Genomic DNA, 18,876 nt, shown 5'->3' with positions numbered 1-18,876 from the left:
TTGACCTTGGGGCAAAATATTTTAGAATCTTCCGTCAGACACTTGGGGGCACATTTGGTGCGAGTTTAAAGAAAATTGAAGGGGGTCGGGTTAACACCATTGGTTGATTTGACGTGGATTGACCCATATGTGCTAATCACAATACTCAAAAAGTTCCAAAATCTTTATTGACTTTTTCTTTATAGCCTTTTGAAACCTGTCGCCAAGTTCACCGCCAGATACGTTACCAGTTTCTGTAGTGTTACAGCATTGCGAAAATAACAAGACTATGCAATGACCCTGTGTATATGAAACCCTGAGGATCATACTTCATACATTGCAAGTACTTAGATTTTTTGTGCAACAGCTCTTTATTGAGAATACGGTACAATGTTTGAAATATCGGTTTTCTACACTTTTATTTGGACAGATACGTGACATACTTTTCACGCCACCCACTGCGACAGATATTGCAATGTCAGACAAATTGTATATTATACATTACTCCTAGGAATGACGCATCGATTCAACATTAAAGTTTAGTACAAGTGAGAAATATTTGGTAGATATCGCTCTCATAATAATATGATCGACCATATACGTTACCACAGATACGTTACCCCAGATACGTGACCGAATTTTGCTCATTGGTCTTGTGCTTTCTGGGGATCAAATCTGGTCAAAATTCATCCCTACACATTACATGCTTCGTTTTGTTGGACCTCAGGATTATATTCTTACACCAAAAGGACAGAGAGGTGAAAAAGATCAACACTTCCACATGATTTTTCTTTCTGCGTCAGTGTCTCACAACTTAATGCCAAGTTTTCCGACAGATACGTTACCACATAATCAAAATGCTGAAAAGAAATTGTAAATGTTTTTACAAACAAATCGTTGTGTGCTCATAAACTCCAGAGTTCTATTCTATAAAACACAGCCACTTTCATATTCTATGCAACAACTTCGAACGTTTATTTTACAAGACGAAGCTAAGATTCAGCATATCAGTTTTTTGCTTTTCAGATTTAGCAGATACGTTACGTATAATTCAGGGCACCCACGGTGACAAATAATGTTATGTAAAACAAAGTGTTTATAAAACAATTCTGCATAGAATAACACTTCCATAAAAAATCAAAGTTATGTTCAAATGAAGAATATTCAATAGAAATTGCTCTGTAACTTCACCGACAGATTCATTTACGGTACGCCAGATACGTAACCAAACTTTGAAAGAGTAAAAAGTAGTTTATGAAACGCTTCCGAGAAAAGTTTCAGTGTTCTGTTGCATATTTATTCTAGTGTTTTTCAACATATGAAGAACTACTCAAGATTCATTAATAAGTTGAACAATTATTTATTCATTTTCATTAAAAGGGATGAGCCAAATACGTTACCATAGGTATCGAGTTCGTAGAGACTGTACCTACTTCCTTCTAAGTGCCTGCAAAAATATATTTTTTAAACCTTGTTTGCATTATCCATCAAAACTTAATGAATATTTATAGTCAGATGGATAAATACATTCAGACGTGAGATAAGAATATTCTGTGAATGAAGAACTCAGCTTTCACATTTAGGGCTCTTTTCCACTACATTTCATAGTTTAAATATTACGTACAATGTTTAAAATGGTTAATTTGGGCTTACATCATTCATTTTTACATCAATTCATGAGGTAAATAATTAAACAGGTGATACTTATTAATTCATACACAACTCAAATTATTACTTATATTTTACCAGATACGTTACCAAAGGTGATTCGATGTTTTTCAATAGTTATTTCCCCAGGAAAGCAATTCATATTTGTTTCCTGTGAAATTCCAGATCGGGTCGTTCCCTTTGCATGATTTGTGGGATTCGAAACTTTATTTGTAAGCGAAATTTGCTAAAAATACAAAGTGAATCTTAAGGTTATATTTCATTTCAGCAAAAAGCATATTTCAACCTACCACACAGAAATAATTTCTACCAATTAGCAAGGGATGACAACATCTTTACCTCTTGAAAAACCCCAATATCTTTAGGGGGGACAGATGTCTTTTCCTGAACAGAAATTGGATCAAAACAATAAATTTAATTCAGAGTTAGGAGTCCATTACAACATGTAAATTTGCGGTAACGTATCTGATTGGTGATCAAAAATCATATATGATGCTCTATTTCAATTCATTTTTACTCAATGAATAGCCATCATTTAGAATGTTCCACTTTTTGTTTCGTATTTGACCGGTTTTGAAGTTTCCGAAAACACATCTTTGAATGTATTACTTTGTGGTTGATTTTTCGGTTTTACTCACATGGAATTGAACACTTAATCTGAGAATGGCCCTTTTGTACCTTGTCTTCTTTCTGTCTATAATTTGCTTGAAAGAACTCGACCAAGTTCTCTTCTTCTTGTTCTGTTTAATAAGACAACTATTTGTTATAGACTCTATTGTAGTTAAGTGGCTTTCTTGGCGATCTGCTTTGGTTTTCTCATCCCCTCGGTAGTGTCTTACTTGATACCCTGTTTCTGAACATTCCATCTGCTACTTTTTCAGGCTCACAGGTGTCGCAAGAACTTTTCCATCCTATTAGTCGACATTCGCCTCTCTTGAACTGCCTCTTGGCAGACATGTTTGGTCGGCAGTGAAACAAGGGTATTTTAATGGCTGCATCAGTGAAGGTGATCACTAAATTTTAGTGGTGAGAGTGGTATTCCGGAACAAGTACATGTAAGTCTGTATAAGCACAGGAACAGCACAGTTGAAATTGAAGCAGCGTTACCGACACCGAAACAACATTAACTAGAGTGAGAGAATGCAGGGTGCTGTGAGCGTTGTAAGAATCGGCCCAATTGCCATCAAGGGTGGAGCGCCTAGCTGAGTAAAAACGGTGTTACAGCAGGAAAGTTTGATCAGGGTAGAGTGGCGCAAAAGCAGGACCACATCGTTGTCTAATTTACGTGCGGCTTTTGTTGCTGCTGATCTTACTTCCTTTAAAGAGAATTTACTAATGTTCATCCCCACACATTCACATATTGCCATTATGTCCTTAATCTTTGCCTTACAATCCAAACTGGGGAAATTCTGACCAGGACGATCGGCAGGTATTAGTGAAATGGGGGCTGAAGTTCATCATTCAAAGTTTGTATTTCTACACGTACATATGTATTGTTACTAAAAAATAAATGCTACTGTATTTGTTTCCTTTTTTTACAAACAATCCAGGCCTTTGATTAAATATAACAATGTTTAAGTTTGTGTTTTTCTTCTAAAAAGTGCTCTCAAATGCAACTTTGAACATGATTTTTTTTAAAAGACCAAATCGTAAGGGGGTATCCCCCCCCCCCCCTTCCTGTGTTCGGTCACTTTTTTTTTCTTTGTTGTCACAGGGATGCTGCTACAACAGTGTAGGATGCTTCCAATTTCAACTGATCCCTGGAAACTTTTGTCACTCTTCCGCGATCTGCATAGTCTGGGATAGATAGGGACAGGTCCAGATCATGATAGTGGAATAGGGGCCGAAGTTCATCATTCAAAGTTGGTATTTCTATAGCACTGTAACTCAAATATGAAAGGTATTTCCTTTTCCTTTTAGTATTTAACAAACAAACAATCCTGGTCTTTTTATATGATTAAAATATGGGGCCTAATAATGTTTAAGTTAGTGTTTTTCCTCTAAGAGTGCTCCAAATGTAAAATGCAAATTTTGAACATGATTTTTTAAAGTCCTTTGAATGAGAGGGGGTACTCCCCCTCCCATATCTTCCACTCATCCCCTACCCCAGTCTGTCACTTTAATTTTGCCTAATCTTCACAAGGCAAGGATGTTGTTGGGATGCTTCGGATTTAAAGCAATTCCTGTACGCTTTTGCTTCTCTTTCCCCATCTCAATCTAACATTACGACATAGAATTGATTTACACTTCTACTACTACTAGACTAGCACAGCTCAGGTTGGTAGATCTATGTGAGGTCACTGCAGTGCCACTGCACTGGTAATTTGATAATAAATAGATTCTATCCCTCGTTTGCTTTTGCGGCGAATACAATAAATAGGTTCTATAGGTCTAGTTTTAATTAACTGATGATAACCAAACATTTATCGCTTGAAATGCACTGACGTTTCTCATGGTTTTACGGTAGGCTGTGCTTCCCAGACCAGCCCTATAAATTTGCAGGTCTAGTAGAAATCCAACGTTAGACAGACTATTGTAATTTGTATATTGATAGAGTTACCAATATATTCAATCTCATTACTATTGTTACATTGTCATGATTGTTAGATTGATCTCTGTTACCACCACCGGTGCAGTCTGTCTCAGTGTCTATATGGAGCCTACTGGTATGCTATACTCAGTAGTCGATAGTCTACGTGAATGAAACGAACTGGCTTACTTCGGGCGGCAGATTGCTCATGGAGCAGGCTGAGACTTCTACTTTATCCTGACTGCACATGAAGTCCGATAAATTCCAGCTGATGTCCATAGTTCTACAATAAACAGCTCAATCACATGAAATGCAGAACTTTGACTACGTGGGCCTTCGCCCATAAAGTGGAGCTGGAGAACCCCGGAGCCAGAAAATCAGCTGTCCAACTGGGGTTTCTCGTCTTCGCGGGCTGGCGTTTGGCTGGCTAGTTGTATGTTCACACACCTGTACCTACACACGTACACACTAGTACAGCATGCACGCACGCATGCAGCAGCAGGGTCTTCGTGTTTGTCGCGGCCGCCGAACAAGCGGGTAGGCCTACACTACGAGCTAGCTAAACGGGGTTTGCGAGGACTCCACTCAACAGAACACAACAATAAACAGCAGAATGACTGGTGCGATTCGCCGACAGGAGGCAGGAGGCGGGGCTTTGGCTAGCTCAGTGGTGTTATTGACTGGCGATTTCATCATTCTACTCATTATCTGTGATTGAGCGCATTCGTAAACTACTGGCACTGCCCTTGTCAGAGCAGCTGTAGGTAGTATCATGGTAGCATCAACTTTCTGTCTGTGGCGCAATAATGGGATTATACTAAATTCTAGTTCTACATGTTACGGTTCACAGTGTTCTTGCAATTATTTGCATCATGCTTATAAATTGCGAGGTTCCAAACGCAACATGACATAACGATAACACCTGGGGCCCCGTTGTATGAAAGTTACAATTATGGTAACTTTGCCATCCAATGGTAACTTCCATGAAATTCTTGATTTTGATTGGCTGTTGAGTATTGTTGCCATGGTAGTTACCATTGGATGGCAAAGTAATCACAATAGTATACAAATATACTTGGACGTGAGAGTTTCTTTTTAAAACTATGGGCAGAGGGGGGCATTTCATGAAGCATTTTGTCCGACAAAGTTGTCGGACAAATCTGCTCTCAGCCAATCAGATGCAAGGATTTCAGTAGCTTCTAACAGTTTGACCAAAAAATATCTGACCAAACTGCTTCATGAAATGCCCCCCAGGGGGGCATTTCATGAAGGAACTTGTCGGATAAAATATCTGACAAGTCAATTATATCCGACAAGTTTTGAGAAATTCTTTAGTCTGATTGGCTGATTTCTCTGAACTTGTCGGATATAATTGACTTGTCAGATATTTTATCTGACAAGTTCCTTCATGAAATGCCCCCCTGAAGAACTATTCACTGAGGGGCGCAGCCCCGAAGTGAATAGTTCTTTTGGAGGCGCCGAGGCCTAAGTTTTAACAACAAACTCGAAATTAGGCAAAGTATATTTGTTTTATATTTTAGATCAAAAATTCAAGAAAAAAAAAAAAAAAAAAGGAAAATGAAGGAAATGCAAAGCCAGAAGTCGTAGACGCGGATGCGATGTTTTGAAGGGATCCTACACTGACCATAAGCGAGACGCAATGCACGGTACGGTGCGAAGCAATTTGCGCAATGTAACTGTCTTTATGACGTCACAATTGCTTTGTTATAGGAAGTGGTACATTTTTGGAGTGACTGTATGAGCAGTGCGCATGGAAATTGATACATTTTTAGTTGTAGCGTCACAATTGTTTCTTTAGAAATCGTTATATTTCACAAACGGATAGTTCAAAGCTGCGCACAATTTCAGAATTGCTATGTGACATCATTTTGCAAATAGTACTTTATGGACTGTCAACTTTCTGAAATAGCTGAAAACACCTTTAATCACGTGAAACTCTTTCAACCAATCATCAGAGGATAAATTTTTGATCCAAAATATAGTATACAAATATACTTGGCCTTGAGAGTTTCTTGTTAAAACTATGGGCAGAGGTGACTCCAAACTAGTACTATTCACTGAGGGGCGCAGCCCCGAAGTGAATAGTACTAGTTTGGAGTCACCGAGGCCCATAGTTTTAACAAGAAACTCGAAACTAGGCAAAGTATATTTGTTTTATATTTTGGATCAAAAATTTGAATAAAAAGTGAAAATCATTATAGGCTTAGCCTAGGCAGTACCTCCTTGGTTAGGCCAAGGAGGTACTAGGCTTGCCTAGTACCTCCTTGGCCTAACCCCGGGACGCTCCGTGTACACAGTTACACTGCAACACTGCGTGTTGGGGCTGGTCGCAGTTCGGCTTAGCCGCACGCACTGCGGCGGCAGCGCAGCGCCTGCAATACGCAGCAGTGCGAGAGACCGGAAATTGAAAAACGTAGCAGCCGTGGCACCGCCAGAGTTGCCCGTCGCATGTATCCAAGCGCTCGTATGGCCGCTGCAAACCTGAACACTAGAATTCGGGACCGGACGTGGACGGACCACGTACACTTGATTGTAAAGAAGGGTGATTGTGACATCATTTTGCAAATAGTATATACTATTTGCAAAATGTCGTCATAAAAGTGACGTCATTTTGCAAATAGTACTTCATGGAGTGTCAAACACACCAGCACTCTAAAATAGTTCAAAATACCTATAATCACGTGAAGCTCTTTTAACCAATCAATGGAAGACAAATTTTTGATCCAAAATATAATAACTTTTACGCAACGGGCCCCTGGTAGGGCCTATACTATGCCTTTATGGCAAAACGGAGGGTCGGCAAAAAAAGAGACAAAACAAGACAAGACAAAACAAGACAAAACAAAATACAAAAACAAAACAAAAACAAAAAAATCAATTTAAAGGGTCCAGAACTAAACATTGAGAACAAAGACGTCGATTCATTTTCAAGATGGGTGGGAGTGGGACATTTTCTATCATAGGGCCCGGGGCAAGGAGGTGAGCATGCTAGGGAGCGATGAGACCGAGCAGGGAAGGGTGTGCATGGGAGGGGGAAACCCCCCTCCGACGCGATTTTGCATTTTTAATCTTTTTTTTTTTTTCCTGTGGGAAAAAAAAAATTTGAAAGTTGTCAATACAGAGATGGACAGAAGGGGGAGGATGTATAACTAAGTGGGAGGGGGATAACTCCTCCCCACCCGACACTGGGGAGACTTTGTATTTTTAGAAATGAAATCCAAAGATTTGGTGCATAGGACCTAATTTTTGGTAGAACGATTTGGAAAGGTGTTAACAAAAAACAAACAAACACAAAAACTGGTAAGAAAAATTAACATGGAAGGACAATGCAAGCAGCTATTTTTTTTTAGAATCTATCACCTCTTTTTTCATGTCTGCGTCTTCGTTGAGATGGACAGAAAGGGAACTCGATGTGGGAGAGGGTCAGCTCCGACAATAAGGGAGCTTTTGCAGTTTAAGAATTGGAATTCAACGATCTGGTGAACACTTCTGGGGGACAGGAAAATTGTCAATAGCAAAATTGATGTTCAGGGCAATGCGAATGGCTATAATGCAGTACACTGTATTTGTCACCTCTCTTTTTTCCGTATGTGTGTCTTCACTGTGAACTAATAAGTCAATGGAGATTGACCAAAGGGAGAGCGTGTGGGAGGGGAGGATCCCTTCCGACAGATTGTAGGAATTGGATGCTCTCGTTTTACTTTGGAAACAAGTCTAAAACCCACGAGCGTAGCGAGTGGGTTTAAACAGTTCCGAAGGTAAAGGTATAGGGCCTACTGTTTACCATTGGGAGCAGTGATTTTAAAAATGTTACAGTGTATCACATTTGACGCATATCAGGTCAGTTGTATCACAAAACATCCTACCATATAAGAACTTGGCAATAATTAAAGCCTAGAATATAGGGAGATAGTACTATTTTTCTCAATAAACCACAACTGTAGATGGTTCATCTTTAAGCAATTTTATCATAACAATTGTTCACATATTGTATATTCAACAATACTTAACATCAATTATACTGATTGACATTTTTACATTGGTTGTTTTTCTCCCTAACTCACATTATAGAACTATTTTGAAGCACTCGAGGTGGGTTTTTGTTTCATCTGTAAATGATAAATAATGCCTTTAAACTCATGCATCCAATTTTCACCGATTCACTCTGTCCTGCTTATCATTTTGTATAACAATTCTCTGAAGCTGAAGCTGAAACTCGGAAGTCCATGTGGTAATTAGGGCAAAATATGAAAATGTAACTCATCGTGGACTGAATAAACAATCTCTTTTGGGGTTCTTCAGCTCAAACTCTGTCCAAGGGTTCGCAAAGCCATACTATGAGTTCTTTTCACTCAAAAAATCACCCATTTTCTGTACATGCACCCAATCAAATATAGTCCCTTCAAATTCCATGAGAAAAGCTTTCATCTTCCAACCAAAATGCAGTTTGTAGAGAAATTTATACTCAATATCTGCAGCTCTTCAGTTTTTTGCCAAACTGCATTTCTGATTTTTAATTAATTTTTTTCTTCATTTATTTGAGTATCTTTGGTACGATTTTGTGAAGCAGTCAGGAACAGTCCATTATATTTACAGGTGTGAGCCCTATAGCATAATGATACCTGGTGTGAAATGTATCCCAAGTTGCCTTGAGAAAAACTCACCAATATCCCCGATTGAAGCCATTTACAAGATCACACAGACACATATGCACAAATGTATGCAGACATAAACACCAACAACAGGCAAGGCAAATAAGCACTTGAAAAGAAAGAAAGAAGGAAAAACAAAAACATGCTCAGATGCATTGAAAAGGGAGTTTATCTGTTGCAGCATTGTATCAAACTGGCTTACAACTGACCTTGTGTCATTTGGCAACCCAACATTCTGACAAAGTTATGGTTTAAAGAGAAAGAAGCATCAAAACTGGGAAAGGCAGTTGAGATTGTGACTAAGAACAAACAAATAAAAAAAAAAAGAGAAGAAGAAAGATTACACTTAGGAATATGACTCACCTGAGTTCGGGACAGTAGAATCCATAAGGAGTAGGCCTACATACAATGTAACTGATGCATCAGGTAATGTTAGATATGTGAAAACTTTGCGATCCACAAGAATAACTTACTGCCACTGGAATGATGTACCGTATAAATAATATACATCAGTGAGGGCATTAGGAATAGTTTCCCACACAGGGTACATCTGGAACAGTCTTATCACTCCCAAGGTGAATTATAGCCGTGGGTGTTTGGACTGTTTCAAAGGTGCCGAGTGCAAGCAAGTATACTAATGTCCAAATGAAGTGATGTGTATTATTTTAGTTTATGGTAATTTATAAAACAATGAAGCAGATCTTTGTTGTTGGAAAAATCACCCTCATCACAAGTAAATAAAACAATGAAATTTCACCCAGTCACCATCACAATGTGAAAGTGCTAATGACTGGTCACTAAACTGGTCAAAAGCAAAATTATGCGTTGGGCAAAATAAATGCCTGGTCACATGTACGCTCTCAACCAACCATTTGATTAGGATCTGCTTTCATCATTCTATAATACTAATTATCCTACACTCTGGGTTGTCTTTTCATATCTATAGGGAAGCAGATTACAAAAGCAGTATGACAGCCATTATTTGCATAACAATTGGATAGGGAGTAGCAATTGAGATGACGGGTGGTCTCAAATAGAGATTGGCCTTTATGTTATGGGTACTTAACATGTCTTCACTTCCAGTAACTATCAAAACTGGTAATTGACCAAACATCTGACATAGCTTGTTTTGATACAACATGTGTGTGTGTGTGTGTGTGTGTGTGTGTGTGTGCGTGTGTACTTACCCATGGTGGAAAACGAGGACACACATACGAACTTTACATTTAAACCCAGGACACACAGAGAACCGAGGACATCCTTGGTACGCAGACCATTCCAAACGGTCTGCTTTTGCATGCTTTTGCATGTAGGGGTACATGTTTGTAGGTCCTCGATTAGCATTATTGTAATAAGTCCTCGGTTGGATGGTAATATATGTTCAGTCCTACTGACACACAGGTCCACGGTTATGTGGTAAAATTCTATGTATGTGTGTGTGTGTGTGTTTTAAATGGAGTGCATGTTGAGAACCAGGAAAAGGGGTTACCACAGACAACACAGATATCAAATACTTACAAACATCGACATAAAGCACAATGAAAAGTTTTGTACTAGCTAAAATATACTGCATCAATAAGACAATTATTGGTTTTGAAACTCTTGTTTATAATACTTCAGGCAATAAATATATTCACAAGTTATCAACATCATTTGCATGTGATATGTACAAAATACTGAATAAAATATTTAAAGATACACATTTGTACACATGGAAGATTGATTAATGTATTAAAGCTCATATATACCAGTATGTCAAATATAAATGCCTACTTGAAATGTGTGGCTATATTTCTATTTATCAAATTTACTCATGGGTAAGTTATCACTTCACCCATCACAAACTCCTGATCTATGAATTCATTGGTCCATCATTTTAACTACATCAAAGTCAGATGTATAAAATACCTTGATTGAAAGGCATCAGTGGACTATCATAAGTAAAGATGTAAAAATAGTTGCTTTGCTTTTACAAACATTGTGTGAATTAAGAGATAATATACCTGGTACGTCCCCCCCCCCCCCCCCCAATCGTTGAACCATGACATATTCTGATGGAACTTTTTCAGTCATTGCCACTTCATATTGTGTATGATCTGTAAAAGAGAAAGGAAAGATGCTCAAAAACTGATACAATCTCTTTGTATACTCAAGTGTTCCTAGGATGCCAATCATCAGCCTCCTAAACCCTTCTGAGATCATTGGTTCAAAATTCCATTTTACATATTAAACAATGTACAATGTACTTGCCAGTGATAATGGCAAGAGTCAAACCCCTCGAACATATATGCATACATGGCTCCGATGTACATGGACCACTTTTTCTTTGTATACATGTAATTGTAGTTCCCAGTGAAACATACAGCATAAAAACAGACGGTGTTCTCTATAGTTTCTGCTCTATTTAAACACACCCTGAGAACAGCACAGTATTTTTTCACATATTATGGTTCCAGAACAAAGTCTGCATTTTTACACAGTCAAACAGTCGATCTCAGCACATTGCTCATGTAGATTATGGGGAGGCTAATTTACAGGATGGAATGCTTAATGCATTATGAGACTAAATTAGAATGCACAAAACAGATTGCACAATACAAAATATGAATTTATCGCAATCTAAATTTTGCAAACATGCAATTTAGGTTTCAGTGCATGGCCATGTACTTCAATTCACAGTAATACTATTTCATGACACTGTGACTATGAATTTAATTAGAAAAGATGTTAATAATCATGACACTGAACTCGCGCAAAAGCTACAGACTGCACAATTTTGTAGCATTGCATTAAGTTTTCCGATGTTACATTAACAATTCAAATATATACCACAAGTATGGAATGTTTCAAGTATGAAGATGAATACTTAATGAGAAAAAGAACAGATACTTCAATCAAATGATGTGGCATGTCAGACAATGGATTTCTGCCTGCCACATGTCAAAAACAAAACTAAACAAGAAAAACAACCCTAATGTGTTAAATAAATGTTCCAACATATTTTCAATTGTGGAATGAAATGCATTTTGCATTTTGTACAAAGGAGCAAGGCAGATGATGACATTTGATCTTCTTCCCATATATGAAATCCACATACATTTGCAAATAATTGCATTGGAAGACAGAACAAGATAATAAATTAGCAGCTGTAAACTTTTCACAAACCCTCTAACCCTATGGCCCAAATTTTTTCCTACCAAATCATTGTGCAGTTATACATTTATATGTATATCTAGTTTCAATGAATTCATGCATTGAGTAATCTCATAGGTATGGAGAAAAAGGGAAGTTTCAGCATTAAAAGTAGAATTTTAGCACTTTAACCTGACTTTTGACCCTTTACAACCAAAATTATATCTTACGAAAAAGAAAAAAAATAAGGTGTCAATTTCATCGTATCTGACCTCTGATTACACAGCAAAAATAACTTCATATCTTATATAGCTCATTTTCTTGAATGTACATTGTAATTCTATTTACTGTTTCTGCATTACACACACTGGTGACAATGAATAAAGATAGAAGCGCTAATTTGTCATGAGCATTCACAAGAGAAATGAAAGATGTGGACACTTTTTGTGCGTGAGGTGATATCATTCCATTTTTTTTTCTTGGCCAGGAGTGTTCCCAATCATATTGTTTTCCTTTCTTTCAATCAATTTTGGAAACATCCATACAAATAATATAAAGGTGCATGAATAATTCAGATTCTCTAATTGGCTTTTACTTTTGATTTGCTGGATGAATCTTTCAATGAAATGTTGCATATGTGGAAAGTCTACAAAGGTCTGTTCTGATAGGTTGCAATAACACATAGCTTTCCCATTAAACAAGGTAAAAAAACCTACAAAAAGATAAAGAAAAGGTCAACACACAATAATAATGATAACAGCTAATATTCATTTAGTGCCTCTTCCACTGGACAATAACAAGTCCCCCCCCCCCCCCCCAAAAAAAAAGGGCATCCATACAAGACTTCAGAGAGTTATTCTTCAAGTTTGTGACAATGTGGGCCATAGTTTATAAAGCTTTACAACAGCAAAGAATACAGACAGGTTTCAAATCCCAGCACCTTTCATGCTGCCATTATCATTAAAAACAACAACAAAAACAAAAACAGCCAGTGCACAAAGTTTACATCATCTCTGAATCAGAGAGACAGAGTCTGCTAGACCTTTTGTACTGCAGGCTTGTCAAGCAGAAATGTCTATATTCTATGATTATATCAATGATAAGCTGTCAATGCTTTAAAAAAAAAGTATCTATATGTCAGTAAATACTTTCCTCATTAAAAGTGTCTACAGTCATGCACAAAGTATACCAAAATAAATTATTAGAATTAAATGCTGCAGGCATTCTCAAACTACAAACAACTGTCCAACTCACTGCTGTGTCCGAGGATCTGTACTACTACACATCATAGTGGGAAATACAGACAGAAAACATATACATGAACTTCACTAGACATAGGTTGATCTGTTAGCAATAAAGCTAGTGTGATGATTATTGTGTGCAAGTCTCAGCCTCTTTCTCTTACACAAATGGAAGAACACACTTTATTCACACAAGCTGAAAAGTAAAGAGATTTGATTGTGCATAAAATGACATACTACTGAATATGTTCGCATGTATATTACGTTCGAAACCTATTATCATTGTTACGTCTGAAATCAGCTTTCTTGGAAATATAGAGAAAGGTAAGAGAATAGGAATACATGTATTTTTTAAAGTATGAACCTAAACAACAATCTATGTTTACAAATTAAAATAGATATTCAGACAGATCATCAATTTGATTTTGAATGCAATTGGTGCTAAAAATTTGCGCTTGAGGTACTTGAGTTATGGCATTTCTGTAATACTGATGTGTTGAGCATATGGAAATCTTGAGCAAGTCAAAAGTAACGACAACGGCTATTAGTAAATGGCATGACCAGAATCAATGCTGGAAGAGGCCGACATGAAATCAATGGGACAGACATTGACTTTGACAGGTTTAAAACTGAAAGTGCAGAGCAGACTCCTTAAATGGGAGTCATGCACAAGGCAAACATTCAAAAGTGACAATGGGTAGGAGACAACGGAACAATAGAGCAATGCCAGAACAAGGGGAGAAATCAATCCTGAGGAATTGTGGAAGACTATTATAAGGACGCTAGAACTGCTGTATGGTAACATGAGATGCACTCATCAGAATCGGAATTATAATTGTCTATATAAATTCAACACAAAAATAACACAAAAGTGGCTTGTAGAGGTACTGGTAGGCACTTGAAATCCAACACAAAAATAACACAGAGGTGGCCTGTAGAGGTACCGGTAGGCACTTGTAACATGCAGGTCCTGTAACATGTAAAGTGCTCAGTGAGAAATCATTCATGGAGTGATTCAGAGACAAGATGTCTTGGAACGCTGGTGGTCACTAGGACCTGCCACTTGAAGAGATAGAATCACACACCAGTATCAAGATAAGCACGAGGGAGTTACTGATCTATGTCATCATAAATGATTATCTCCTCTAGCTGAAGTCATGTTGCGATCTCTCCTTGGAGGAGAACTGTAGAGAGTTTTTGAATCATTCAGCTGTTGGTGTAGGTGGGCCACAGTACTCTGGTACCTGTGATCAGGAAAGGGAATGGTGAGTGGAAGTGTAGTAATAATGCCAAAATATTCATGGCAGAATGACGAGAGGTAAAAGTACAGAGTAGCTCCCACTGAAGTTCTATAGATGAGGTTCCAAGAATGTCATAAAACCACAGCTCAAATTGCTGATGGGCAAAAACTGCATATGGGGGGCCCAATACACATGGGCAAGCGTGTACGGGTTACATCCCACGTCTCATCATTGTGTGCGATTTTATCAGGCCAGCCAGGCAACCGAGTATGTTGTACATGTACACGCACAGGAGCTTTGCGCTTAACCCTAACTTACCTGGGCTATTTAGCGAGCTTGAATTCCTGGGGGGGGGGGGGGGGGGGCATTATGGCCCCCCTCCAGATCTCGGCCGTTGATCGTGCGATCGCCACAAAATTTTGCATGAACATAAAGCCGGATGTAATCTACAAGACTGTTAAGTTAAATTTTTGTCTGTAATTGGCTTATAAAAGCTTATGGAATGCTGATTTTTGGTGTAAATATTCCTAGTGACATTCCAAACATTTGTGCGTAAAAAAAAATCAGTATCAAAATTAATTTCTTATGTTTTTTATTGTTTTATCAATTTTTTATGTATTTCATAATTTTTTCGAACATTTGTTTTTGTTTTTTTTTCAGCAGAATTTGTCATACACATTTTTTGAAGCATAATTATACTAAAATAAATTGATTTCAGCCATTAGAATAAAAAAGATGAATCTTTGTATGAACTAATCGAAAAAACACAATTTGTATTGACTTTGTACACAAAATCACGTTTTTGAGCAATTTTGGGGTTGACGAAAATTTTTTGAAGGGCCGTGGCTTCGGAACGGTATGCCCGGGCGCGACAAATTTGGTCTCCAAAGTTGCGCGAGACTTGAAAGTGAAAAGTCAGTGAGAGGCGCGGTCAAAAAATTTTGCGCGCCGGAATGGTTGCGGAATTCGTCGAGGGGGGGGGGGGGGCCATTATGCCCCCCCCCCCCCCCCCCAAGTAAGTTAGGGTTAATACAGACGTGATTTGTTTTTGCCCCTCAGGCAATGCATCTTTGGACATCACAGAATCTCATCTGTATGAGATACTTGACCTCTCTCAAAGAAGAAAAACTACAAACAAAAAAAGTTTGTAATTTGTGAGATGTATCTAAGTATCCCTCCATAGTATTGTAGCACATGTATTGTACAAGTTAGTTGATGCACAATTCACAAATATTTTCATAGCAACTTATGCATCTTCACACTGTAATGCATCCAAAAAGGTAACTACCCAACTTCATAATTGATGAACCAATAACTAAGATAGCACTGTGTAACATATCAATCATTTAGAAAATTAATAACTCTATGATATTCAAGAAGAAGCAAACATACATTTCCTTATCTGCCATACAAGAATTGTTATTGGACTCAAAGCATAAAATCATGAAATGGGGCAAGTTTCCTATGTGACAATGTCAGAAGTGGAACCTAAAATGTACAGCAGGAATACCTGAAAGCAAGTGCTAATAGATCTTAGTATTAAAGTTTCCAAGCATGTCTCGACTACGTTATTTGGGATTACCTGTTGTACTTTTCTTCAATGCGCTGGCGTTCTCTCTCCAGCTCCTGTGAACATAAACAAATCTCATACTTGATCTACATCCCCAAATGCTCAAAGTGTGGTGCTTTATGACCAGTAACATAACAAACTATACTCTAGGATAGAGTGACAGTCAGTGAAAGAGCAATAACTACAAACTTTTTTATACAGATCACCTACTTATTGCATCTTCTTGCTTCTGTCTTTAAAAAAACAAAACAAAACAAAACAAAACAAAATGGGAAGAATGAAAATGGAACAAACAACACAGAGTTCAGGGAACCATGATCTAAATTTTGCAGATTTACTCATTCCCTCTACATGATATCTCCAGGCAAGACAGACTGTTATGTATCATCTTCTGATGACAAATATATCCTCAGTCATATATGTTAACTGGAAAAATCACACAAGAATTATCTGAGATTACAGCTGAAAGTCTGACAATGATTATGACAATAAGCAATTGATAGCATATGATGGCCTGCCGCCTTTGGCTCATCCTTTCAAATATGCTCCAAATTTCATTGAATCTGTTAAATTGGAATCAAATATATCAAAATCCAATGAAATCAAAGTAATTTGATCAGTCTATTGGAGTAACACATGTCACACATTCATGGCAGACATCTGATGAATATCAACTCTCCATTAGGTACGAATACATAACAAGGCATACCTTAAGCCTGTCAAAGGGTGCTTTGGGTGATGGTGGTGATGGAGGGGGAAGCCGATCAGGTTCTCTCAGTGCCTCAAATGAGCTCTCCACTATCCTTGTACCCTGTGCAGAGACCAAGATCACATAAAATATTCATGCTCTTGACACCCAGGTCATATTGAATGCTTATTAAATTTGTTACAACAGTATCTACAAAAGGAGAGATACCGGGAAGCTATGATTCTAATTTTGCATTTACTTCTCTTTATATACACATAATCACATACGTACACCTGGGGAAAGTTTGATTATAGTCTCTGAGGTGTTTCCATGGTGTATGGTTGTTGTGTGCCATAACCCTTTTAGTAATGAAACTTCTATCTTCTGGCAGGAGAAAAAAAAAAAAAAAATGTCCCCATGTATAATCATATACTCACTGCTCTGATGTGGTCTTCCATGTTTTCTACTTGCTTCTCCAATGACTTCACTGTGTGAGCCCGTTCCAGGTTTTGCAGATGTAAATCTAAAATAAAAAATAATAACAGCAGAGGAGATAGTATGCAGAAGTGTTATCATAATCTCCATGGAAACAATAATTTCTATTCAATGTATCCCATCACAATGCAAATCTAGCAAAGATGTCTGTGTGATTCAATTTATTACACATTTTCAGAGACTCCAACCCGAAGCACCTTCTGATCTGGAGATTCTCCCGCCTGAAACCCCTACCAAACGGGAGACTCCAAGTTGATGTGTGCGAAGCACAAAGTTCCTAGGGTTCTAGATGTTCCCTGGTGCTATCTAAGGCTTATTTTTTCAACATACGATAGCAATAAGTAAGAAATCCTTTCCACCGGGAGACACAGAGCCAGGGCGGGAGAAATCAAATCTCAGGCGGGAGAACGGGAGATTTTGCAAAAATGGGCTTTCGGCGGGAGATCTCCCGTCGAGAACGGGAGAGTTGGAGTCTCTGAATTTTGTGCTCTATTTGCTGATTGGCATGGACATCTTGAAAGAGATGGCCAAATAAGGGTTACCTACACTCCAAATCCCTATTCTATCATTATGATCGTCCTGTTAGACTAAGTCATTGTTTTCCTAGAATGAACTATCTATCTAATTTACGTAATGTCAACATTAGGGGATGAAGTATATACTGATAAAGGAAAAAGTAAATCATAACCAAGTGCCTGGGTTAAGTAGAACATTTGGCCAGAGTGCAGCTGCCTATTTGTACAATGCTGCAGCTGGAAATGTAAAAGGTGATGTGAACTAAAAGGAGGTGATGAAGGAAAAAGTGATAACATATGTTGCCAACCACTGAACATTATGCAAATGTCATTGGAAATAACGGGTAGAAGTGGGGTGAAATTTTACATTGCAAAATTGAGTAATTCACACCTCATGGTATAGAACGGTGGAAATATATACTCTGTTTCACCAATTCCACTATACATCTTCATGAAATCTTAGCCAAAGAAATATGAAATGCAGTTTCACTACATCTTTCTTATTCTAAGCTGTTGACATATACCAAAGTACCTCCTTAAGTGTCTTTTTTACTGCAAGAAATTGGCTCACTTTAGGAAGAGTTGATTACACTGGTTAGTTCATGCCTGATGGAAGATAGTCTCACGGTACCATTCTATGAAACTATTGAGTGCCACAGAGTAATATACCCCCCCCCCCCAAAAAAAAAAAAAAAAAAAAAAAAAATATCCAGAAAAGTAACCTTGGAACAAAAATGTTTCAAGACAGGACTCAAATATTTTGGGAAAATGCATTCCACATAATGCATATGGGTTTCAATGAGCTCCATAGATATGGGGCACGTACAGCAATGCTCTTGCACCACAAGATGAGTGAACACTATGCCAGTGCCAGCAGATCTGTCATACTTTGTTAACCCATTCCTCCCGCAATTCTCAGACAGCCTTCAATTCCCTAAAACAAGATTTTCTTCGCAGGTCGACGGAGAATGGACAGGTTGGTAATCCGCCTGAGTGAAAGCAGTCAAGTGGTACATGTATCCCCTTTGCACAGTCAACTACATGTGCCATCGAACAATGAAAATATTGATCGATCACTAGATATGAATAGAGCGTGCACTGACGGGCTCAAAAACTCTTTTGTTCTACACAAAGTAGGCACCTG

At 38.0% G+C, this 18,876-nt stretch overlaps 2 protein-coding genes across 2 annotated transcripts in view; both read right to left on the bottom strand.

The window, feature by feature from the left end:
- LOC139733124 (GTP-binding protein 2-like) overlaps positions 1-4,572 on the bottom strand; it is a 46,135-nt gene extending 41,563 nt beyond the window's left edge. The window contains exon 1 of the mRNA XM_071643967.1: positions 4,367-4,572. Within this exon, the coding sequence (XP_071500068.1) occupies positions 4,367-4,456 (90 nt within the window). The 5' untranslated portion in view covers positions 4,457-4,572. The remainder of the gene's footprint in view (positions 1-4,366) is intronic.
- A 9,777-nt stretch (positions 4,573-14,349) lies between these two features.
- The window catches only part of LOC139733133 (uncharacterized), a 64,857-nt gene continuing 60,330 nt past the window's right edge, over positions 14,350-18,876 (bottom strand). Inside the window, exons 20-23 of the mRNA XM_071643974.1 lie at positions 17,160-17,245; positions 16,744-16,845; positions 16,047-16,090; positions 14,350-14,467 (exon numbers count right to left, since the gene is read on the bottom strand). Of these exons, the coding sequence (XP_071500075.1) occupies positions 14,350-14,467; positions 16,047-16,090; positions 16,744-16,845; positions 17,160-17,245 (350 nt within the window). The remainder of the gene's footprint in view (positions 14,468-16,046; positions 16,091-16,743; positions 16,846-17,159; positions 17,246-18,876) is intronic.

Source organism: Diadema antillarum, unplaced genomic scaffold, assembly GCF_040938485.1.
Source record: "Diadema antillarum isolate AM-2024a unplaced genomic scaffold, OU_Dant_1.0 seq00000461_RagTag, whole genome shotgun sequence".
In the NCBI taxonomy this organism is placed as follows: Eukaryota; Metazoa; Echinodermata; class Echinoidea; order Diadematoida; family Diadematidae; genus Diadema; species Diadema antillarum.
The sequence above is the reverse complement of the archived record's forward strand: the minus strand, read 5'-3'. Positions and strand labels throughout refer to the sequence as shown.